This window comes from Perissodus microlepis, chromosome 8 (genome assembly GCF_051167445.1).
Source record: "Perissodus microlepis isolate ML-2025 ecotype Zambia chromosome 8, ASM5116744v1, whole genome shotgun sequence".
Classification (NCBI taxonomy): domain Eukaryota; kingdom Metazoa; phylum Chordata; class Actinopteri; order Cichliformes; family Cichlidae; genus Perissodus; species Perissodus microlepis.
This window is the reverse complement of record NC_140468.1, coordinates 29,612,728-29,638,007: the sequence shown is the minus strand read 5'-3', so window position 1 is coordinate 29,638,007 and position 25,280 is coordinate 29,612,728. Positions and strand designations below refer to the sequence as shown.

Genomic DNA, 25,280 nt, shown 5'->3' with positions numbered 1-25,280 from the left:
CCCACTGTGTTACCAAGCTTTGTGTGGCATTTTATTCATCTGTACCCCTTCATCTTCCTATCCATGTGACCCCGTTCCCTCTCACACACATCTTGGTATAGTTCCCCTTTCTTCCCCGAGTCCTCCCATCTTTCTCTGCTCTTTTCCTGAATCTCTCTCGCTTCTCTCTTTTTATTCAATGAAGCATTAGTCAATTCACATTTTTCTGTTGTTTGCATGGACGCCTACAGAGTTCCTCTAAGACACTGGCGAGGGCAGAACAGTACAGAGAACACTGTTCCTTATAGGTCAGGCTGTTATTCTGAAAACTAACCTCAATTAACCCTTTTAAAGAATTAAAAAAGAAAGAACCCAGGAAACAGCCTGAACCTGTACTTTTACTGTTTGGTGTGTTCTTTGTTTGTTTGAAAGTATTTTAGTTGAGCACACGGAGCACCGAGGGCTCCAACAGCCCCGGGTTTGCTGCTGTTTGCAGAATGTAATTACAAATATTCCCAGCACCTTTATGTCCCTGTGTTTTATGTCCCCAATCATATTTTGAACCTTTTAACAACGTTGCCATTACGTTGGTGAAACCAACAGTTATTTTCATTGAAAGTTTCTCTTACAAATAATTTTAATAATTGACTGAAGATGAAATCAGTTGGGAAATAAGCCCAAATGAGCATTAAGGCTGAGGTTAGCACATTTTAATAAAATCAACATTGTTCAGTTTGACCTACACGAGATGCTTCTACCTCTCCTTTAATATCACATGTTCATTCAATGCGTTACACACACCCATTCCTGTTTCTAACAGATTCCAGGCCCAACAAAAAAACCTTGTAAATGTGCTTAAACTGACCCCAGGACAGCTTCCTCGTTACTGAGAGACTCTCGTGTGTTATTCACAGTCAGAGGAAAAATGCCGTTTACAGGCCAGAGTGTGGACATGAATATGTTAGTTAGTTACTTCCTTTCAAAGCTAATCAATAACATTAATGAAGGACAAAGAGATTCATCATGCTGTATTTCTTTATTGGCGTTCAGCTGAAGAAGCAGGAGAGACGTACAAACTATGTGGATACAGCTCCACCTACTGGTAGTACCTAAACACAGTCCACCAAAATAAAAGCGCTTCAGGCAGACAGACAGACAGACAGGGACCCTTACTGGATGCTACTTAAAGTGACCTGACACCTTTGTGTCTTGTTTGATGTGTGGATATTCTGCAAATCAATTTCCCAAATACGGACTATTATTGAACGTAAAGGATTTAAATTGTAGTTGCATTTAGAGCAGACACTAATACATGTTTGGATGAACTCAGTATTGGAAAATGATCATTTGAAACTACACAGACCAACTGTTTACACCTTTACATATTACAGCAGTCTCCAATAAGTCTGAAAATGTGCCTCATGGGATCACAGATTAATGTCGTAAACCAGCGAGTGGCAAACGGTTCATTTGGAAGGCGATTCTTAAACACAATGAATATAAACAATGATTGACATTTATAATGAAATTATGGAAGAAACATACGTGATCTACGAGCGACATAACCAAAGCAGTAGAGGCTGAGATATTCTGACTAAGATTCAGATGCACTAAATCTGATTTCTGGCCCTGTTCAGTAAACGTGCTCTGCCTGTTTGTCAGCCATGTGACTGTAGTTACCTGACTTATGCAGTCACCTGTTCCTCATTCCCCCGTTGCTCAGCAGTGTATGTTATAAGGCTCTTCCCATAACCAGACCCTTGTCTGCCTTGTTATGGATCTGCATTATCAAGCTTCATACTTTAGGCTGATTTTCCTGATAACATCCCGACTGCTGTCACGTTCTAATGTATCATTGAATTGTTACTGGAAGAAGCCAAACAAACAAAGTCAAAACGTTAAACTGCCCATAAATCGTATTCCATTGCACTGATGTATACAAGCCTCCACAAACAGCTGTGGTCGATGAATTTTAATGAGGAGAGAATATATACAACAATCCCATTACTCTAAACACTAAAGCATGTCTCATCTGAGCAAAGCACAGATTCTTACACTGCACGGTGATGATGGTGGTGGGTAACTATTACCGTGCAAAGCACAGAATAACTCAAAGTGAATGACTGTGGAGAAAAGTCTTTCACAACATTTAGCCAAGTCAGAAACTACAGTTAGGAAACACCTTGATTCTAGAGGTGCAATCCTGTTTCCAGCAACATGTAAACCACTCGCTGTACTCAAGGAAAAGAGGCCAGATTAGACTTTAACACAACACTCTGGAAAGGCCCTGACCACATGATGGAGACAGCTTTATGGCACCGGTACATATGGCTGCTAGTGTTCAATGATGAGTGCTGACAGCATTAGGATGGATTTTAATGTGTATACTCTGTACAGATTCAGGAAAATGCTGCAAAATATTTACATCTGCTGTGTCAAAAAACACAAATCAATCATACATGAATTAACAACATTATCAGATAACATTATCAGAACAGCTCCAGCCTTTAGCCTGAACCAGATTCTGGTTCAGGCAAAACACACAAACTTAAAGTGTCTGCAGCAAAGAAGGAAAACATCTCAGAGAGGCTCTGATCTGCTGAAACAGTGCAAAATCAGAACATTACAAATGGCACATGACTACAGCGAGGACTGACAACAACAGCCTGATAAAACAAATCACCATGATACTCTGTTTCACCTTTATCTTATTTTGACAAAAGCCAAAATCAGAAAAGTAGCTGAAACTAGTTGATGCAGCAGAAGAAGAACAAGACGTTTTTGTAATGCAGGATTTAATCATTAGTGATTAACTCTGGCTCTAGTTTGTCTCTCTTTGCTCTCTTCTCCTTCAGCCGCTGGGCCGCCTGGTGCTGCCAGCTCAGAGGGGGTTTCTGTCTATTACTGTCATATCGTTTTTACATCACAATATAAAACACTTTGAGGCAACTGCTGTTGTAGATTGGCACTATGTAAATACAACTGAATTCAACTGAAGTGAATCTGAGACCAGTCTTTGCTTAAAGGAGACCTAATTTCATCTCCCCTCTTCATGCATATCTATAATACTAAACTGTTTATTCACATTTAATGAGGACAGGCTTCAAATAAGGAGGTAAAATTAACTCCACTGAGCAAAAGGCTGTGAAATTGTATTACTTTTCAGTTTTAAAGTTCAAAAAGGGCAGTTTCTTTAACCCTCTATTAGTGATCGGACCCTAAGCCTAGCCCTATATTCTAGAGAACTTGTTAGTTTGTTTTTGATGTGTTACACCACGATGTGTGGTTTGTTCCCTGATACTCAACAGAACATTTTTTAAACCACAGAAATATTCGGATTGTCTCCGGTTAGAGTTTAAAGTTGGGGTTGTCATGGATTAAACTTGGGCCTCAGTGGGCTTACTGTGATCACGCAAAGCTGCTGTAGTGGAGTCCCAGACAGAAAAAGAGCTGGAAAGTACACGATAGACCCCCTTTTGATTTTTGATTCAAGCCAGCTAATTAAAAGGATTAAACACATCCTGTTTGTTGACACTCGATCACAAACCGTTATGATCAGTCAGGCTGTTTTAGCTTGTGTCACAGGAAGTTTTCACCCAGACTAAAGGGGGTGAACTTCTGTGCTTGTTGAGCTCCGATCTCAGCCACATACAGAGCCCCAGTTTTCAGGTCTAGGTCTACCAAGTGGGGCTTCACATCATCAGCCAACTGGATCACACTGACCACTCTGCACTGGCCAATCATGCCGACAGGCGGCGCATCCAGCAGTGAAATCTGATTGGTGTTGAGCTGGACAACAACAAAGTATTTTTTGTCTGGGGTAAGGCGCACAGAATAGGGTGCATCTTCAGTAAAGCAGCTCCCCCACGTCCCCAGCCACTCCCCGGTGACAGAATTAAAAACCTGGATCCTCTTGTTTCCTCTGTCAGCCACCCACACCCTCTGGGCCGTGTCCACGGTCACGCTGTGTGGGATGTAGAACTGAGCTAGGCCTTGTCCTTTCTCTCCATGCATCCACATCACCTTCTGCTCTTTGGACAGCTTAATGAGGCGGTTGTTCATCCCTCCATCACCGTCCACAATATAAATTTCCCCAGAGTCGTGGACAAATATCTCGGCGGGCTGATCAAACTGCAGGGGGTCCAGTCCAGAACCTGCTTTTCCTGGCGTTCCAAGCACCTGAGACGAACAAATCGAGAATCAACAGGATGTTTTCTATTCCTATAATCACACTAGATACTTCAGAAACAGCTTTACTTAGCACCAAATCACCTGTAGCAACTTTCCTGATGGCGTGTACCGTTTGATGCAGTGACCATACGGGCCGTTCCCCACATCTGTGATCCACACGGTGGGGTTTGATGAAGCTGCATCTGCTAGAAATATTCCATGAGGCTTCTCCAGGGTGGTTGTATTCCAGGACATGAGGTAATCTCCGTCTGTAGTGAACACCAGCACCTTCGGAACGTTGTCACCTACAGGAAAGTAAATGCAAGCACAGTGATATATATGCTGTACTGCATCAGACTCCACATGCAGCCAGCAGCCAGCATTTAACAAAGCTTGGTGTCCTTTAGTTTTAGTCCCTGCTGAGGACGTATGGCTGTAAAAGGTCAATGATGTGAGCTGGTGTTTGTCCATGAGGAGCTCCACAAGTCAGTTTGATGCAGCGACTCTCTTACTAACAAGATCTGCATGTAAACTGTATGCGATGCTGTGCATGTGTGAGAGAGGGAGAGGTCGCAGCAGTGTTGAATAAGCTGAAAGATGTGCTGACATGCTGGGTTAAATGGACTAAGAGCTGACATGTGCTTCATTTAAAGGAGGAGAAGAGAAATAACTGGCAGCAGGTGGAGGGAGAGCTGCTGATTACTACACGACTGACTCCTGACCACAAAACTGTGACACTGCAGAATTTGTTTGTCCACAAACTGATGCACTTGTTAAACAGAGAACTGCAGCACAATGTCAAACCCCTCATGTGTACTGACGTTTTGTAATTTTCTGAGTGATTTTTTTCTTTTTTAAAATCATCTTCTGCTTTCAGGGGGAGGTTACCACACTGCCTCCATTTCACCCTATTCCCAGCACCTTCCTCTGTCGTGCTGGCACTCTGCGCGTTCACCCAATGAACCTCCTCTGACGTCTTCCTCTTTTCCTCCGGCCTGGCAGCTCGTCCGGTGTATCTACTCAGATTACAGATACCTTGATAATACATTCACAGATTCAAAACTGCGCTGTATCATGTACCAAATACCACACACAGTTAGATGTCACTCCACACCACAGCTGACCAGCCATCGGCCGATGGTGATTTTTCGTTTTTATGGGCCAGTGTTTTTTTGGTTTTTGTTTATTTTGTAATGGCATAAACAATGAAAGGTGGTTGATTGGCCAATGTGCCATGATCAATCCTGAAATGGACCAATTACAGCCGAGGAGGTCAGATGCACCCGCCCCCTTGTCTTATCACAGACACACAGAAGAAAATAGTATTGATTCATCCCGGACTTCAGCTACAATGAAAAAGACACAAAGCTGGAGTTATTCTGTCGTTACGCTGCACAGCTGCCTCTCCTCTCATCCTCTCCCCTCCCTCTCCTGTTTCTACTTCAATCATGAAACTGATCAATGATCAGCTGATCATCTCTCTTGTTTGTTTATCGCCCACTTTGAGCCAGAAAGAGGAAACCAGCGGTTGTCGCGCTAAACAACAGCAGCACGTTTAAGCTTGATCAGCTGTTGTTAGAATTTATTTAATATTACTTTCTAGTATCAGCTGATGTTTGCTGGAGCCACAGCTGTAAAGCTGCTGGTCATGATGTCGGTTTGGATATGTGGTGAGAAACATGAAGATGAAACCAGGAGATGTCCTTACTGAATCATCAGAGCTGAACAGGTGATGGAGAAACAGGTTTACCTTTGAGGTGACATGAATGAGTTGAAGTTATGAACTGTTTCTGAGAGACAAATAACACCAGGATCCTTTTCTATGTAGCTGACAGCTGGTAACTGTGCAGGGGCGGGTCTAGCAAACATTTGCCAGGAGCCCAGGTGGGGCATTAACAGGGAGAGGGGGGCACAAAGAAATACTTTTCTGTCTTATTCTTATTTAAAATGTCTCACTTTTAATAAATATTTATCTGAATCTTTAAACTAAAGTGTTCATCTGATGTAAACTGTATAGAAATCATACATATACCAACAAGACTGTACATCACTGTCACTGCAGTGTTTCATTCAAAGGCTTTATGGCTTTTCCTATAGTACCTGGGGGCCTCTACTCAAAATGCCTGGGCCCATTTTGTGTCCCAGTCCAGCCCTGCTCCACACTGGGTTGCGTTGGCAACATCTATAAAAACCTTGCTGCCACCTGGTGCCCTTACACTCTGATACAGTGAGCTACTTCATCTGACATCAGCAGCACTGTTTTTACTACATTTATTATATTTGTTGTGTTTAAATTAACTTCTGTAATGAAGCAATTTCCAAATGTCGACCTTATCGTAACAGATAACAATTAAGATCATCTTCATCTGCACTGACACACTAATGACGCAGTCACCATTATGACCCAGTATGATGTTTGACTCTGAAGTACTTTACCAACAGAGTGGGATTACCTCTCTGAGCCACATACACCACCCCAGCATACTGGTTGACTGCCACTCCAAACACGTCTCCGGTGTAGAGCTCCGGGTTCTTGGGCCAGCTCAGATCCAGTTTGTACAGGGGTCTGCCCAGCAGCTGGTAGTCGTGTCTGAGGCTCGAGCCGCCCGGCTGCTGGCTGCTCATGGTCCCGTAAAGCACCATCATGAGCAGGACCAAAGAGGCCATGCTGGAAACTATCAAACACGTATGACTTGTCTTTGTCGTCAGCATCAGTGGTTTTGCTGTTGGCGTGTACTTCATTTAACACTCTCGTTTTAAAGCTGCCAGTATGCTGCGTACGTGTCCGTGCAGGACGCACAGGCGGAAGTCGGCTTAGCTACACAGGCTACGGAACAAGTAAAACCTTCGTACGACACCTGCTAAGATATTATACGGTTAAAACCTCGTGACTGTCTTATATATTTGAATCCCACTGACCAAACAGAAAGACACTTCCTCTTCAGCACTAAACGAAAACAAAACAGGCTGTCACGTGAGACAGAACCACGCAAAGCATTTCTGTTTATTATGTCGCAATAAAACCACGTTAAGAAAAAGAAAAGAAAAAACTAGATTCATTCGAGTTCAGAAATAACTACTGAATAAAGATTAATTAAAAAAAAAATAGACCCATGAGATTTAATATATAACATATCATAAACAAGCTAAAATATGAATATTGTTGAGGTTTTATTTTTACAGAAACATTTCTATTTCCGGTCGCTTGAATCAGCAGCAGGAGGAGGAGGATGCTCGGTGATGCCTGTGTGTTTCCCTGTCTGGTTTTATGTGTAATGGCATTCCTTATATTGATGAATGAGCTGTAGTCAGCGGGATTTACAGACAGCGTTAAAGAAATGACCTCTTTTGCATGTATCTTTTAGGCTACGTTCACACTGCAGGCGAAAGCGCATCAAATCCGACTTTTTTGACCCTATGCGACCCATATCCGAGCGTGGTGTGACAGCGTGAACGGCGCAAATCCGATATTTTCAAATCCGATCTGGGTCACTTTCGTATGTGGTACTGAATCCGATACATATCTGATGTTTTAGAAAGCGACTGCTGTTTGATGGTCATGTCGCATTAAATCCGTCTTTTACGTCACTGACACAAGACAGACGCCAACTATCAGCGCCCGGGAAGACATCGCGAACGCTTCCTGGCCCTCCCGTGTAGATGTCAGTGAAACTGCTGGGAAGACAAGGTTGGAGAAACGTGAACATTTTATTTGTATAATCTGCAGATTCTGACAGAAATCTGCAGCTATCCTTTGAAGCACCGCTCCTCTAAAACAGCAATAAGGATCATTATTAGGTTATTTACATTATTATGTAAATAACAAAATAACTTAAAGCAAAAATTGGGAAACGTAAAGTCCGAAGTCTTTATATTATATTAAGGCCATCGGTCAAACAACACTGTTTGCTCTGGGTCTAAACAGAGCGCGTTGTGTGTGACGTCTTCTTTTGCGCATGCGGCCGCTTTGAGCGTTCACACTAGAGCGCGTTTGCTGTCGCATTTTATTTGTAGTGTGAACGAGCAGACAAAAACATCGGATCTGATCAAAAAATCGGAATTGAGCATTAAGACCTGCAGTGTGAACGCAGCCTATGACTCTGCGTTATTTACATATCTGTGTTACAGCAACAGAAGACCGGGGCACAACTGTCAGCTAAGAACAGGAAACTGAGGCCACACTTCGGACTCACCAAAAAGAAACAGAAGATTAAAAACACTCAAAAGGCCTCCACAGTAAACAGATCCTTGGGATGTGCTCGGAAGAGCAGCTCTCACACAAAACCGTGACTCTGTTTGTTGCAAGGAAACAGTACAATACAATTGTTATCTAATGACTACACTGTGAAACAGGAGAAGAATGTTAAATTCCAGAAATACTAACTTTCTGTCAAGGTCTGATGGCTCTTCGTGTATTAGCTATTTTACTGTGGAATTCAATGAGTCTTGAAGCCAATGGACAAGAATTTTACAAAATTGTTTCAGAATTTTTAGAAACGCCTAATTTAATATGTATTCAAGAAATATGGTTGAAATGACAGTTTGATTATGTCAGATATTGGTATACAACCATCAGGAGTCATAGACAGACTAGAAAGGTGGGGCTGTGGAAACGTGAAGAATAGGACATACATGTGGTATGTCTTATCCCACAATAGGCTATGGTATAATATTATGAATGTAATCAAGGTATGGACAGATAAACATAGTGTGACAATATCATGTCATTATCATAATCCTAGCAACACACCGAGAACTGATATACTGAATGACGTTGGTGTCCCCATCAGAGGAAATGTGATGTGGGGAATCGTAGCAGAACTCGTTCATGTGAATGAAGAGATTGAAAAAGTTCATAAATGATCATGATTTTGTGTATATTAGTAATGGAAAGGGCACAAGCTATCCCAATCCCCTCAATCAAACCAAGCAGTTATAGTGTAAATAGTCAATTCAGGTAAAGACCCAACAAATCTGTCAAGTTATAGATCCATGGCATTAAGATCAGGGGCCATAGAGTTGATGATAGAGGCTCCTCATCAAATGTGGGGACTTCTGCAACTCAGAAAACAAGCAGTAAATAGCAAATTGTAAAAGTTGATATTAGAATTCCTGTTTGGTAGGACAAAAGAAGTAAAAATAGGTGCAGATTGTCGTATGATATGTCGTATATTATTTAACATAAGGAATAATGACGTTTTTGAAAAGACTGAACAAATGTAGGAAAATTGCGTTATGCTAAAGATGGGGCGCACTGGGTAAGGGTAGAAAAATTGAATATCTCTGAAATAAAATGTAGCCTGCAGGAAAGGAAGTAGAAGACTGTGCAAATAAGTCGGGATTTATCCTTTATTTATTTATTTTATCAGTTAAAAAAATCATGTCTTTAAAAAAAAATAAATAAATACTAAAAATCAGTACATGAACGGACATTCATGGTTACAGGTGCACGTGGTGAGATTTCTACATGCTTGTTTGATGAGAAGCTAAACTGGTGTTAAAGAAAGTTAGACACAAGTCTAGTTTCTGCTTTTTGTGTCTCTCAAGTCGAAGTAGACGGGAGGAAAGAAGAGCTTATCTGCCCGTACGTGTATGTGTTCAGGGAATATAAATGTGGACTTGTTGGCAAAAATTAATTCAGTTTATAGGAAATTAGCACCAAAGGAAAAACAATATAATTCATAATCATATGCAGAAGATTTGATATGAATATTGAGATAGTGGACACACAAATACATCTACAGAGAATCCAATAAGTAGTAAGTAGTTTTGAACAGCATGCAGGGCAGGAACCCAAAGCAGGAGATCATTTCTCAGGTAAGAATAGGACATATAGGACTGCCCCATACACTACACCCATTAACACCCCGTCTTTACTCTATTATGACAGAAAGTGTTAAAAATGCAATAAGTGCGAGTGGGGAGAGATTTAGTAGCGTGATTGAAAGGATCGTAATCAGAACTTTACATGTTAGAGGCAGCACCACAGATTATTTTATTATTACAGGAGCCTCTTTGAACTACAGGGTTGAGAATACAGCTCGTTTCCTCTGCTAATCTGTCCACACGTCAGTGCAGGCGGTGATGCTGCTGCATGTTTTACCGACGCCTTTAAAATAATTAACAGAAGAAGAAGAAAGCCGACCCAGCACCACAGTTGACCAATCAAAATGCAAGCTAGCTGTGATGTCACGACGCTGCTGTGGCTGTGCAGCGAGGCGACTCTTGCTTCCTTTACAGTAATTTTCTTGTAATTATTTTATTCGAGCTTTTGAATCTCAGTGCGAATGACAGTCAGTGAGGGACAGAGGCGCGTTTCATGTAGTGTAAGCCGTCGAAGGATCGACTCCATGGAGGTCGTGGACAGCCCGCTCAACCTTGTAAGTTTGATGTTGCAATAAGAGGCTATCTTTACAGCAGCTAGGAGCTAGCGGCTAGCCGCTTTGTTGTTAGCTTTGCGGCTGTTATGCTGCGACCCATTTGCTTCGTAAGTCAGATGTTGGAGCAGAGACTGGCGTTACTCTCAAGGTGTAAAGTCGGGAAAAACAAGAATATATGGATCTGTTTTACTCGTTAGCAGAGCCATTCAGGCATCACTAGCAACATAGCGCAATGCTTTTATGCCTCATAAAACACCGCTGCAGTACGTTCACGAACAGAGCCTAACCAGCGCTCTGCGCATGGTTTATTTAGTCAGTGACAAATACACAACCGTGGCCGAACAGACTGATACGGTTGGATTACTGTTTACACTCATTGGTGGAGCTACTTCGACTTTCTGAGTTGGAAATCCAATTTATGGGAACATTCCAGTTACCTCGGAAATCAGAACCAGAGCCGCGTCATCCCCATTCACTCCAACGGACCATTCATTTTTTACAGCAATGGCTGGTCATGCAATAGTTAGCAATATACGCTAACCGCACCATAGAGATGCAGAAGTGAAAGAGAAGATGTTTAAAAAATAAAATAAAGTACACCCAGGTCAAATTTACTCGTGGGGCACAAGTGATCAGGAGATTTAGGTGCTGTATGTACATAAAGGATATATATCAGGATACTGAAGCAATGGATAGAGCCTGGTCAGTTTCCTTCGTATGGTTTATGTACACGTTTATGTATTTTTACCTTTTACCTTCATTGTCACGATCTTGGTTTGTTAACTTAAGGTTGTTGTGGCTTCTCCGACTTTCCAAGTATAAATTCCAAGTTGAGGAGGCATTCCAGATGAAGACGGCACCTTCTGACGTCAGCTGGATGCTGATTCTGGCCCACTTGTCAGCATTTAGCAGACACATAGGCCATCCATGTCAGCAATGCACAGTCAGGGTTTTAGATGATTGATCAGGAGCATGTCTGCGACACATGAAACCCTTCTCCATTTGATCTTAATATTTCCTCCTCCTAACTTAGCTACAGCTCTGAAACTCGATCATCCAGGATTACAGTAGAACTACCAGCTAGTGTAACACGTCAACAACAAAAAACAAAAATCACAGTAAATCACATAAAATCCAATTTATCGGATCTAAAGACTTAAAGTCTTCAGATTCTATCGGATCATCAGTCTCATTTTCATAGCATTAATGTTCATTGTCACGTATGACAAGAAGTTTTCTTACAGTAAAGAGGGGAAGCTAGTCTCTGTTTAGTATTTTTGCTTCATATATTATCCCTGGTTTCATTCCACCACCTCTTTAACATTCTCGTAACACATTGCATTCCCTGTCTTACGTTCTTCAGGCTCACCAGCAGTGCAGACAGGCCGACCGTTTGGTAGCTGCTGGGAAGTATGAAGAGGCCATCTCCTGCCATGGAAAAGCAGCAGGTAGGCTCAGTTTCACACACACACTCCTTACAGTCCTGCCATGTAGTGCATTGCTCCTCTGTAGGTGCTCTGCAGAGCGGAGGTCGTTCACTGAATGTGTTTTGGACTCTCTTTCTGGACTTGATCTGCTTTTATGCAGAATCAGGAAGTAACCAAACAACGAGTAGAACGTTACAGTGCTGACTCTCCTCACATAAGCAAACTGCATTTCACTTTCTACATACTTTTACGTTGTAGCCATGGTAACATCTTATAAGAAAGCGTCTGAGGAAGGGTGGTGTTGTTGGGTTTGGGGTTTTTTACTACATCCACTTCACTCCAGTCCAGCGCAACAAATACTGTCCCTGTCTTATTGTGATGACCATATATTAAACTGTATGTTTAATCCAATATACTGTGTGTGTGTTAGGTGTGTATTCTGTCTCATCTCTCTCTCCTTCTCTCTCTCTCTCTCTCTCACTCACACACACACACACACACACACACACACACACACACACACACACACACTGTCTCACTACCAGATTTTCTGACCGAGGCAATGAAGGCACCCGCGTGTGAGCAGGTGAGACACCCAGTTCTATCTTTTTATCTCTCTGTGTTCGGTCAGTGATTGAGTGAAACATATTTTCTCTGTCATGTAAACATGCCGATTAAGATTCAGTTCTAACACCACCTGTAGCATGCTGTAGACCAGCGGCCCCCAACCTCTGGGCCGCGGACCGGTCCGTGAGTCGTTTGGTATCGGGCAGCGAGCGTTGAGGCTCGGGTGTGACATTTATGGTTTTCGGGGTTTTTATCGTTAACTCGGTTTCCCCGGGTCTTTCCCGTGTTGTAGTTGTGTCTTATTTTGAAAGAAATATTTACATGTTACCATAGCGACCAGAGAGCATTAAGGGGCAGAGAGGAGGATGTTACTCTCAATGTTGTTGGTGCATTTCAGGAGGACGCTGCTAATAAAGTTACACAATTACACAGTGAATTCATGTTTATTATTATATTTACAAAATACCACAGTTTTTGTCTCGGTCGTGTCATTTTATTTTGTTCTATTTATCCGCGACACCTTAAAGGCCGATGAGTGAAAATATTGTCTGACATTAAACCGGTCTGTGACCTCAGAGGAAAACTGAAGCCATGACAACTCAAGTTTGTTTTTTGTTTTTAAAGCAGCAGCTGAAGTTAAGGGTCACTTCCTCTAATCTTAAAATAAATAAACACAAAAAATGTCCATCTTATCATCAAAGAAAAATTTAAGGGGGAAATAAACTTAATGTAATGTTGAACATGTAACATCAGGACGTCAGGAAGACAGCGAGACAGTGGGTGAGGTGTAAAAGCAGGAATGACAGACGGTTCAGAGTTTCAGGTAGCAGTACATCAGTAGCTCTGATGGTCAGTGGTCATGTTGACAGTTGAGGAAGAGCAATGAAAATCAGTAGACGTGAGACAGAATGCAAGTGTGTGTATGTCTTGTATCACGAGAGTGATTGTTTGTTCCATGGCTGTAGGCTCGTTTGTCCATGGAGCTGCAGAGGGACAGTCACATTAAACAGCAACGGTTAATCCAAGAGCGCTGGAAGAGAGAAGCTCGGCGAGAGGCGGTTAAGACACGACTTGGTCTAGTGCAGGCTACCGGGCCAGGGTTCTTTTCAAAATCTCCGTCCACAGGCAGCAGCCGGCCCTATGCCTCTCCAGGCGCCTCAGCTGCAGAGCTTGGAAGCGTCGGGGAGAGGGAGTATGACACCTTACTATACCAGCTTCAGACTCGGCAGACTGGAGGAACACAGGTTTTAACTCCAGTGTGTTCGGGATCTAAGACCACCAAAGATGACAAAACGCGCCTGGAAGAACAACAGACGACCATCGAGAACTTGCGACTCCTGGTTGACGGCCTGACGAACGAAAACCAGCAGCTGAGAGCCGAGAACGAGCGGCTACGACTGGAAAACATGAGGCTGCACTCGGAGGCGGCCGACTTTGTGGAGCGCTCCGAGCTCTGGGTGCTCCCACAAGCAGGTGGTCCTATGGGAACCGGAGTTGGACAGGGAGGGGAGAGTAAAAGGAAGGGAAAGGAGATCGCAATCCCTCAGCTGCCACCGTTGGAAATGCCAGCTCAGGAAGACCTGTGTCTGGATGACCTGCCTCCTCTGGAGCTGCCAGAGGACATCCAGAATGAACTGCAGGAGCTACTAGACAGGGATAAGCTGTAATAAAACACATCACACACACACATACACACACACGCATACATGTGGTTCAACCAATACGACTTTGAGTTCAGATGCCAAAATGTTATACAGTGAAAGCTACCGGCTCGACCACGAGGCCTCTGCTCAGGTGGAATCAGACTACAGAACGTCAGACACCAGTCAGTCTTTATGCAGCTGGAGCAACAAACGAGAACATCAGAGAGGGAGGAAGTGATGACACTACTATCACTGATGCAAGGCAGTCCAAGTCACAGATAAAGGAAACGTTCACTAATCTGTGAGAACAGCAGCGAGGCTGTATGACTTACACTGAGAGCAGGACAGGAATACGGTCAAGATTCAAGGTTTTCCCAAAACTTTCACTTATGTCTGTCTTCTACTGTATTATCACATGACCCAGATCTCATACAGCATTCAATGACAGCTTAGTTCTGTCAACAGCAGATCAGCTGATAGTGTTTTCCACAGATTTAGACTTTATTTAAGGTGTTGTGGAAGCGGGGGTATGTGCAAGTGTGCGCATTATTATAAAAGGACACACACACACACACACACACACAGCTTTCCTACAATAATTCTGTGTATGTGTACTTTGTGGCTCCAAACTCAGCTGCTCTCAGAATAACTAGTCCTGCGGATGAACTCCGTCCTGGACGTTTTGTTCCAGGTGTTCGGCACCGCAGGCCTGAGCTGGATTTTAAGTGACATGAGAGGTAAAGACTGAGTGTCGATTGTCTGGATGAACTGCTCCTAAAATTCTTTTGTATCCACACACACACAGATGCATTCAGATCATGATCATGTGTAACTTAATTATAAGAAAGCATATTGGTGTTAAGGAAAAGCTTGTAATAGACTCATTGATGTTTTTCTGAGCAGATACTTGAAGGCTAAAAAAAACAAACAAGCCTTCTGATGTTCTTATTATTCCCCACCAGAAATGTAGAGACACACAGGTTATCAATGGGTGTCAGTGGGGATCAATAGGAATAAAGGCTGACGCGCACACAGTGTCATCAGCGAGCAGATCTGTTGATGGGCTGATATATTCTGAAAAGTTGATACATGAAGGTTTCCAACAGAAACGGCGTGTGCATAATGACAGTGTTCTTCAAAGGGCAGAGTCCATCAGATCTTTCACATAGTTCTTCAAAAACAAGTGTAGTTGTGGGTTGTTGTGTCTCAGGATTTTCATGTCTGTACTGTTTATGATGTTGAAGTCATTCATTGTGTCTTGTTGTCTCTGTTAACAAACTGTAGTCTGCATTTTATTTCCTGTTTTGAAACCAAGTAATTATTCATTAATGGAAATGTTTAGTCCTGAGCGTTTGCAGTACCATATCATCTGGTGGTCACACATACATTAAACTACACTGTGATCTAATGGTAACATCAGCTGTGTTTACTATAGACCACATGTGAATACAGTCAGAATACTTGAATTTCACTCACTGAAACTTCTTGGACGGATGCATCTCAGCAGGCCTGGTTTCCAACACACAAAGAGCATGAAGGCAGCAGAGCACTCCAGCTCAAATAAACTCATATTGACTGGGGTGAGCAGACGGTGACGGGCTGACTCTGTGTCAAGCCCCAAAGTTAAGCCTCACCAGTATCCAAATAGCAGAGGTATGAAAGGCTGCTCACCCTCCTTATAGTTGTGGCAGGGTAAAACTATTCTTTGAGGCCAGTGAACATGCTTTCTAATGTGTTAGCTGGGCATTGTAACATGGGAGTCTAAGGGGAAAGAGTCACTCTTGGAGCGAGCTTCAAGTGGCCGTTGGAGGAACTACAATTTATGTCAGTTACACGTTTTTAGTCCCAAATGTGGCAGTTTGTACATTACCTGCAAAGCCAAAAGAAGCACCTTCGGTAATCTGAAGCTCTCTTAAATGTTTGGATCACAGTCATCCCAGGATGTGACTTTGTGAATTTCTTTTTGTTTGGATGCCTCAAATAACTGAAGATATTTTGATCCACATCATAAAATCTGATGACAAACATCCATGATAACAGAAGGAGCAGAATGCAGCATAAACTGCAGGCGGGGCACGTTTATATTATCATAGGCCGTCAGTGAAAATCCAGTGAGGCTAGTCCATCGTAATCACAAAGCCATCCCTTTAAAAGATTCTTATTGATGGCTCATTCAAGTCCCGACACTCTCACCGGCTCCTGAAATGAAGCTGTGGTGCAGCTTTAACCGAGCTGAGCAAGCGTTTAGTCCAGCATGTCTACGAGCAAAGCTGATAGTTTATGTCGGCACAACAGAATAAAGAGGACTCGAGGCAACTTGTTTACTGTGTTGCTTGCGGTCTAATGCATGTGGCATGTGCATGCATATTTCGAGGCACTTGTACAAACTCGTGTATTCACGTAAGAGAGTGCATTTCCTTCCTGGATCTACTATGATGAAGACGTGGCTACACACAGGACACTTTGCTGCATTTCCCAGCTATGCAAAACTCATTCATTGTAAGCCACGTGTTTGGCTTAGCTGGCCTTTAAATCGATGGTGATGTGAACAATTGTACAAAATGATGTTCTGTTTTTGAATAAAGCTAACTGACTGTCAGTCTCAGTGTGTCATTTGGACTTCATGTTATTCATGTATTTTTGAAATGAGCTTTACAGAAGCTGCTTTATCATTCTCACAGGGCATGAATGCAGCGTGACAAACCTGCCAGATGGTCAGCTATCAGAAATCACAGCGGCTGAAAAAGCTTCAACAAGTTGTCTTGTTTTTGGATAAGTTTTTGACTCACTGACTGAAAGCAGCAGCTCTAAAACCGCCTCAGTTCTTCCAAATGCCCAAGCGCTTAACTAAAGCCCACACACCTGTGTCCCAGCTCGCCACTTGTGGCCGGTTGGATCAGAGATTTGTTAAAACACTACTGAAGACATTCTTACTGCTGATGCTTCACTTTAAGTGTTTCACTTGCAAACCACCTAGAGCTGTCGATCTCAAAGCAACTACAGGGAAATGTCAAGTAGTATTTGAGCAGTTCAGTAAGCACTGGGTCAAGATGCTGCACACGAGGTTCTGAGAATGGGCCACCAATATAGTTAAGTTAGTTGAGCAGGTGGCTCATATGCTGCTACTACAGAGGCCTGGGACCACACTGGGCCATTTTCCTGCAAGTCATTAAGCCCATCTATAAAGGCTTAAAGCCAGAAATAAAAATCTTATTTTAAATCTGGCTGATCTCCTTTTCAAGATCAGTGAACAGAAGCACATCTTCTAGAGCTCTGTGTGTGTAATCTCATTTGGTTCCATTGTTCTTGCAGCTTTGTAACTGATGCTGGGCCTCCATTTTTAGGAAGTAAACTAAGTCATAAGGGGGCAGTTCTGGAGTGTTGTCCAGGTGCTGCAGCCTTGCTGCAGCCTTGCTGCATGCTCGCTGCATGCTCAATCATCCAGGTAAGTAAATTCTAAAAGACTGATTCTGTTCATCTGGACGTTTTCAATGAGTCATCCAAGTGACTTCTCTGTGGCTTTTCAACCCCAAAACACACTGCACCAAAAACTGGTCCACCCCAAGGATCGGGTCCCCCGACACAAACAGAGTAACATAGTGTACGCTGTTAAGTGCAGGATTTATACATCGGGGAAACCAAACAACCTCTGACTAAGAGGACGGCACAACACAGCAGAGCCACCTCGTCAGGCCAGGACTCTGCAGTCTGTTTACACCTACAGGCCAGTGGACACTCGTTCAGTGATGAGGATGTAACATCCTGGACAGGGAGGAACGCTGGTTTGAGGGCGGAGTCAAGGAGGGAAAGACCATCTCTGAATGGAGGAGGGGGCCTGAGGGTACATCTGTCACCATCTTCAATGCTGTGATTGCAGCCATTCCCCAACTCTCTGTGAATGGGACTCATGACCATTGATCAGTAGTTGTTGATCAATGGTCATGAGAATTTGGATAATTAAGATTAAGGAGCTGACCTCCCAGCCCTTTGTTCCATCAGTGGGCTGGTTTCAGTCATTATGCAAATGCACTGTTTATAAGATTGAAACCTGCAGTCAGCTGAGACTGAAGACGTCACCTGATGATGATGAAACGTTTCTCCCTCTGAAAACATCCAGATGAACAGAATCAGCCTTTGGGATCAGACTCTTGGCTTTACTGCTGTCAGTGACGGGAAGTGTTCTTATATTGACAGAACCACATTCATGTGCTGTTGTCAGATTCATCTTAGCCCTATACAAACTCTGTACTGTGTGATTTGCACACACTTCTAATGTTGTTGGAAAAATCTGTTTGTGTATGACGCTGAAGTCTAGACACCACAGGTCAACTGACAAACAGGAAGCAGCAGCATGTACATCATACCCACCCAGCAGACACAGCTTCATCTGTACAGCTTCACAGGTGTTGGCAGGTGTGAACTCTGAGCAGAGCAGCTCTGGCAAAACGGATTTTTCTGGCAAAGGGAGAAGTCCAAAAACTGCTCTGTGGTTCTTAACTGTGAGAACATGTCATCAGCTTCAACGTAGTTCATTAATAGTAGCAAATGAAAAATGATATCTGTCCACACTTTGCTCCTGAAAAAGACCGAGTGGCACCATACACTGAAATATGAATTATGACCATGGGCTAGAGTACTGTTACAGCGCCCAACACCACAGGAGTTCATACATTTATGGATCATTTTTGTAATAAAAGGAATTTTGTCTGTTTCACCTCCGGTTCTTCTGTAATATTAACACTGTACAGTATTGTTTCATAGTCTCACACAAAGATTTTAACAGGAAATATGGGCGCTACATTAGATCGACTGCCAATTTCAGTGCACAGAATAAAGTACTGCAAACTCTCAGAACTGAATAATAATGGACAGACCACAGGATCTGTTGGCCTGACTGCAGTCAGACAAACTTTATTTTATTACACCTCCACACACCAGGTATCTTCCCCACAAAGGTCATACAGCCACAGTGCTTTGTGTGGATACATAAAGCTTTGGTATCATTAGTCAGTTACAATCGTTACATGGACCCGCTGATGTGAATACGTTTGGCTTGTTGTTGCATCAAAGCAAATAAAAAAAGGCTGAAAATTCCTCTGCTTTAGGACGACCTGCTGAACCAGAAGCACGATGACACATCGACATCGTTTCTGCCAGAGAAACGCAGAAATCACAACGTCGCTCAACCAGCAGTGTGCGAGGAAACGAATGCTACGAGCAGCTGTTGATATCAGCATCCATCAGCCACCTCGTGCTCTGCATCCTCTCACAGCTAGTTACATTAAAATTGAGATGACAAGCAAGGACAGCATAAAGATAAAAAAGTATAAGAGGAGGTATATGTGCAAAACATGTGGTTGCAATACAAAACACCTTTTGATCACCTCACAAAAAAAAACACCATTCAGAAAGCAAAACTTGAGTAATAGCACAAAACACGACTTGAAATTTACAACCAGGGGAGTGATCGGGACACAGTACAAAGTACACCAATAAAAAAACAGAAAATAATCATCAAGAGTGGGAGCTGCAGGCCTGCACAAGTGCTGACACTCTCTCTTATTCACTTGGTTCCCCCCCGACAGAAGAGTCTGAACATCAGCTCTGTCAGTCCTGCTCTCCTCAAATGTTCATGCTTTCACATTGGTCTCCACTGGTACTGTAAGTGGGTACCAATTAGGCCACAAGTCAAGACTCCAACAATAGTGGTACGAGCAGGTAAAACAGCTGAAAGGCAGCAAAAGCAGAACTAATGCCAAACTTTTCGAATAGAGTTTGAAGCTGAACTGCTAAATAAATGATAAAAACATATTTATATATAATAAAAACAACTTTGCTTATTCTAAATGTAAGTTCAACATTTTATATTCCACTACGAGAACAGTGATTTTTCACTCTGAGCTGAAAGTTGGAATGAAGTTCAGTCCAAATCAGGATGAGCGAAGTCTGTTTTTGTATTACTCCCGAATGCACTTAGTAACACAACTGTGTTGTTGTTGTGTAGCTGAATGTGCAGCTCGCTCATGTTTGCTAATAAGACAGACGTGTTATTAGACATTCGCCCTTCTTCTGCTGCTCTTACAACAACTGCCTGGATAAAGCTTTAATTAAGATTTTTAAAAAGCTATTTTAAAAGCAATGTAAATGTCTATGTAGAGTATGAGTGTGAGCCATTAGTGTCACGTGACTCCAGCCAAGCACACAATAGTTGAAGGTTCACTCAAACTTTGAGATTTTGGTCTTTTGCACAAGAAAAATCATTGATGCAAAAAGTTGACAACAGTGGAGAACCAAAGATGAATCTAAGAAACCAAAGCTTGTTACTATTATGCTGTGATGCAACAGCATGAAAACTAGTGAAGCATGACTTTATGAACTCCTCACAGAGGACGCCTTAGGTGGCATGTGTTCTGTAAAATGACAAACAAATCAACAGCTGATCTAAAATCTAGACACACATAGAAACATGTCTACAATGCTAACGAAGAAAGAAACAAATCACACGTCCCACAACCAAGTCAGCCCGTGTTCGCTGAGAGTGAGCTCTCTTTGAGCCACTGCGTGTAATAAATATGTCAGCAGAAAGGTGATCGTCAAAGAGCTCAGCAGAGTGAAAAGTCAGAGCTAAAAACAAGCTGACAGTACCATCCACCAATCAGCAGCCTGCTCAGCTGTGTGTATGTATGTGACAGCAGTAATCTCTTCAGATGCCATAGTTAACGGAGCTCAGCGCTGGTCTCTTCTTGCCTTTAATCTTCAGTGATCCGTAACGAGCCTGGTGACAATGTTTAAGAAAAACACTCATCAGTGTTCATACAGTCCAGAGATTCAGCACTACTGACTGTGGCAGAAGGACGTATCAACACACTAATGTGCGTTTCTCAGTTCCAGTGGAACAGAACACTCACGTCTTTGCGAACTCTGGATCGAGACAGTTTGACGCTCTGCGATCGCCTCAGTCCTTTCTGACTGACAGCCTCGTCTTCAGAGAAGGTTGGCTCGGCCTCTTCGTCCGTCCTTTCCTCCTGATCATAATAGTACTCTGGAGAACAGAAACACATACAGACGGGTCAGGAATCACCAAAACACACAATGTTTGCATCCATCCATTCTCCTCCACTTAAGAGGTTCACCCTGCACAGGTGCCCAGTGCTAACACAGAGAGATTAAGACGCTCACATTCACAGCTATGACAGACTCAGAGGTACCAACCTCACTGCATGTTTTGGACTCTGGGCGGAGCTGGAGTACCCCGATTTGAACCCAGGACCTTCCTGCTGTGAGGCGTCAGTGCTGACCAACACGTCTGAGTTTCAACAATGATCACCAAAATCAACGTAAGACTTTTTATACTGTTCTTACTATTAAAAGGGCCCACAGTCAATAAGCACACTCAAACTGAAATATTCAGTACAGTAATATCAATAAACAGGAAACAGAAGCACAAATCAAATACACAACGATACTAAAACAACAACGAGATACAAAACCACCAGAACAAAACTATCACAAACTGGTGAGGTCCTGTGAGGACCAACAACAGGGAAACTGTTTGTAATACTGAAGAGTGTGAGCGATGACTGTGAGGCGCACGTGTCCCAGCAGAGGGCAGCACACACCAGAACTGCCGCCTCTCTCTGGCTCCACTGTCATAAACATACAACAGCATAAGCTCATTATTAATAAGATCTGCAGCTCTTCACTGAACTGCACTGAGCTTATCATTACGAGCTCGTGGACATCATATACCATCATGGACAGGACTGCCTCACACTCTTGGATTGCACTCTTGTATCCAGGGATAAATATCGATACATTGGAATATTGCGATGTTTCGTGTTACGATACTGAATCGATATTCAAAAGCAGTGTTATCGACTTTTTTATTGAGAATTTACTTGCATTTACTGTGTATTTCTTTTATGTGTAGCAATTCAAACTCCGGCCGCTAGTTTTTACCGCTTTCACTATGATGGAAAAACAAGGTCTCGCAATAACACTGGATGTGCCGTAGAAGCGTCTATTTTACCAAAACAAAGAAGTGGAACAGCGGACGTGTGGCAAACTGTGCTAGCTCACTGATGAAAGAAGAGGAGAGGATACAGCCGGCCTCAGCGGCTTTCAAAGCAGATGTGTGGACTTCTTTTGGATTTAGGACAAAACAAGGCAGTAAAGACTTTGACAAGAGCTACGAAGTCTGTAAAATCTGCACCGCCACAGTCAAATACTCAGGTAACACAAATTTACGAGTACATGTGTCTAGACACCATAGCAACGTAGCATCAAATGCTAACCTTAAAACTACCAGCAACTTTGACTCGTGCAACACAACCAGCGCCGTCAGTACTTGTTTCTATTTGCGCTGTCTGAGAGCAGTAGAGAATAAAGGATTTGGTAATATGATTAAAACGCTGGAGCCCCGTTACACCGTTTCTCCGGACAACATATCGCAGACATCGCTCTCCCAAAGTTGCACCAAGAAGTCACAGCGACGGTCCTGGACTCTCAGCTCAGCAGAGACAGCTGCTTTCACACGCAACGCTTGGACTTCGAGATCACAGCTCATCACATACTGATCCGTGGAACCTTCAGTCACACAGACCAACAAACTCCCTTTTTCAGGTTGCACAAAAAGTGTTCCACTGATGGACGTTGCAGGGCTGGACCTTCTTTTATTAGCACTTTATATTGTCAATGTTTACTTGGATGAATTCTTCAAGCAATTTCATTTTTCATGTATATTTGTTTATGTTAAGGTCACATAAAAGTGCTTGTTTTTGATGCTGCAGAGAGCATTTTTTGGATTAGTATTTTAAAATCATAGTACTCACTAAGTAAGACCTCAGTGTTACATTTCAAAGAAATAGTTGATGTATCAGTAAAGTGGTTTTTGTTTGTTTATCTTCTGATAAGGCACATTTCTCCATTCATTTTGAACTTAGAGAGAAACGTATCCCTCTATTTTAGTTAACATAGCTCATGTCAGTTTGGACTGTTTACTGTGAGTTTTCATACAATCAACACAAACACAAATATCGTCTGGCTTTTAGTATTGCAATATATTGTATTGTGACACATATTGTATCGCCAGATTCTTGCCAATACACACTCCTACTTGTATCAACTGTATGCACTATACTTGAATATTAGTATGATGACAAAGTTGATTTGGACTTGATGAATGAATCGTTACCAAACACACTCAAAATCAGTTACTAGCAGAAAGAAGAAACCACATTATGTGTTGTGACAGAGAACGACACTCACGACTGTACAGCACGGCTCCGGCGCTCGCACAGAAACATCCTGCAGAGCCTTCAGTTTTCAGGAACCAGCTTCCAGTTTGGATTCAGGAGACAGACACTATCTCTACTTTTAAAGCTTCAAACTTTCCTTTTTGCTAAAGCATATAGTTAGGGCTGGACCAGGGGACCCTGAATCCTCCCTTAGTTATGCTGCAATAGGTGTAGGCTGCCGGGGATTCCCATGATGCACTGGGTGCTCCTTCTTCTTCTTTGGTCAGTTCACTGACCAGTTTTGTGGTCAGTACAGATCCAGAACAGTGCACCATGCCTCAGCAGTGCTGTGATCCAGTGGAACATGTTTCCTGCTCTTCAATTAACTGACAGCAATTTTCATAGCAATGATGTCATTCTCAATTCTTCTTTTCGACCTTGTTGTTATTTCTATTGTATTTTTGTGGCAAAGAACCACAGACAGTATAAACCAAGGCTGCAACTTCTGGCTTGAAAAAAACTGCATTCTTCCTGAAAGACGATGGTTACACAAAGACTTCCAGTCATGAAGAAGTCAGTGAGAAAAACCTGGCTTCTTATGGTCTCAGTCACTATTTTGGGTCATACAGTTATCTGTGAAACAAAACCACGTACTGATTAGCTGGTTGTCAGCCAGTGTACAGTTTCACAGTCACAAACCATCCCTCCCCGTCCATATCTTTGCATCCTTCCAACAGTGGAAACCAGTGGGTGATGCCACAGAAGCTACACCCATCTTTTACACTGTGTACGCTCTTAACACAGGACTGAAAGCTTTCAAAGTATGGACAGCTACATGTATTTTCCATCTGGATGGGTCAATGTGAAGAAGGTGAAAACAGGTTATTATTCATCGTTAAAGCAAAATGAAGTGTTACATAGCTGGTTTAAACAAACTACCACAAATCTTATTGTTGACTTGGACAGTGCAGGACCAGAAAAGCTCTCTTTTGTCACCCGATGTCGGGTAAACTGTTCCTATAGTTTACACGAGCTGCCACTGACAGCCGGGGTCGCTGTGGAGAAGCAGGGATTGGTGCGAGCCTATAATGCAGGGTTAGGAGAGGTGTGTTCACGTGCTGGTACCGTACTCGACGCTCTCGTGGCAGCTTTAAGTAAAGGCTGATTAGTACATCTCACACAGCAACTGTCTGGTATTTTGCTTAAGGTAAACTCAAAGATATTCAAAGGATGGCTGGAAGGCAAAGGGCCGCAGTACCGCAGCTCTCGAATCACGTGAAAACTATGGCTCAAGGTGTTTAAGCTCATTCCCCTCTACATCCCCGACTCCGTGCGTCTCATCCACACGTGGTCGTAACAATACAAAGGTTCTACGTTTCTATGCAGGATTTATTAAGCATCAGATCTGTTAATAGTAAAATGAATGTGCAGTAGGGCTGTGCCATTTGACCAGGATCTCATATCCTGATGTTAGACGTTTATCGTCCCGACAACGATAGAAATCACAAAAACATTTTTCTGTAAGTTCTGGGAATCTCGGGCAGCTGAAGTATTTCCAGCTGGGCGTCGTGTACCTGGAGCTCAATGTTTTGACCGATGCATGAAACTATATATTTTTTACATATAACTTATAACGGCCGTCATTTTCTTTGTGAGTATTTATAGGACGGCGTGCTGCGGGGAAAGGCCTGTTCTATCTGTAAACTCTCTCCACACTGTTTCACGTGATTCTTGCGTCGGTGGTAGAGGTTTGTCGTGTTTGAGTCTGAGGTGGGGACCTCAGTACGGTTTTCTGGTCCGTGTCAGACTTTTCATAACCAAACCATGTCCATGCTACAGAGGTAGGCCCTCGTTTTGACTGGTCCTTCTGTTTGTCAT

General features: G+C 42.8%; 3 protein-coding genes and 1 long non-coding RNA gene across 5 annotated transcripts in view; 2 read left to right on the top strand and 2 right to left on the bottom strand.

Annotated features, from left to right (window-relative positions):
* Positions 1 to 996: 996 nt before the first annotated feature.
* LOC146382190 (NHL repeat-containing protein 3-like) lies at positions 997 to 7,142 on the bottom strand. Its single transcript, XM_084938551.1, has 3 exons — positions 6,603 to 7,142; positions 4,252 to 4,454; positions 997 to 4,158 (listed from the first exon to the last, which is right to left on the bottom strand). The coding sequence occupies exons 1-3, from the start codon at positions 6,889 to 6,891 to the stop codon at positions 3,559 to 3,561; spliced, it is 1,092 nt and encodes a 363-aa protein (XP_084794677.1). The 5' UTR covers positions 6,892 to 7,142; the 3' UTR covers positions 997 to 3,558.
* Positions 7,143 to 7,358: 216 nt separating this feature from the next.
* Positions 7,359 to 8,871, top strand: LOC146382189 (uncharacterized). Its single transcript, XR_014801224.1, has 2 exons — positions 7,359 to 7,837; positions 8,278 to 8,871. It is a non-coding gene; the product is annotated as an uncharacterized LOC146382189 (long non-coding RNA).
* Positions 8,872 to 8,881: 10 nt separating this feature from the next.
* On the top strand, positions 8,882 to 16,765 carry nrbf2b (nuclear receptor binding factor 2b). The gene is made up of 4 exons (XM_084938552.1): positions 8,882 to 10,529; positions 11,893 to 11,977; positions 12,502 to 12,542; positions 13,489 to 16,765. The coding sequence occupies exons 1-4, from the start codon at positions 10,437 to 10,439 to the stop codon at positions 14,188 to 14,190; spliced, it is 921 nt and encodes a 306-aa protein (XP_084794678.1). The 5' UTR covers positions 8,882 to 10,436; the 3' UTR covers positions 14,191 to 16,765.
* A 2,282-nt stretch (positions 16,766 to 19,047) lies between these two features.
* The window catches only part of reep3b (receptor accessory protein 3b), a 45,154-nt gene continuing 38,921 nt past the window's right edge, over positions 19,048 to 25,280 (bottom strand). For both annotated transcript variants that reach the window (XM_084938554.1, XM_084938553.1), the window contains exons 7-8: positions 21,075 to 21,208; positions 19,048 to 20,941 (exon numbers count right to left, since the gene is read on the bottom strand). In XM_084938554.1, the coding sequence (XP_084794680.1) occupies positions 20,870 to 20,941; positions 21,075 to 21,208 (206 nt within the window). In that variant the 3' untranslated portion in view covers positions 19,048 to 20,869. The remainder of the gene's footprint in view (positions 20,942 to 21,074; positions 21,209 to 25,280) is intronic.

Excerpts from the sequence above, each read along its gene's own strand:
- LOC146382190 (XM_084938551.1), bottom strand. The coding sequence starts at position 6,891 with ATGAAGTACACGCCAACAGCAAAACCACTGATGCTGACGACAAAGACA. Across the intron at positions 4,455-6,602 it reads GGTGTATGTGGCTCAGAGAG|GTGACAACGTTCCGAAGGTG; the intron begins GTAATCCCACTC and ends ACTTTCCTGTAG. Across the intron at positions 4,159-4,251 it reads CATCAGGAAAGTTGCTACAG|GTGCTTGGAACGCCAGGAAA; the intron begins GTGATTTGGTGC and ends TGTTCGTCTCAG.
- nrbf2b (XM_084938552.1), top strand. The coding sequence starts at position 10,437 with ATGACAGTCAGTGAGGGACAGAGGCGCGTTTCATGTAGTGTAAGCCGT. Across the intron at positions 11,978-12,501 it reads CTGCCATGGAAAAGCAGCAG|ATTTTCTGACCGAGGCAATG; the intron begins GTAGGCTCAGTT and ends TCTCACTACCAG. Across the intron at positions 12,543-13,488 it reads AGGCACCCGCGTGTGAGCAG|GCTCGTTTGTCCATGGAGCT; the intron begins GTGAGACACCCA and ends CCATGGCTGTAG.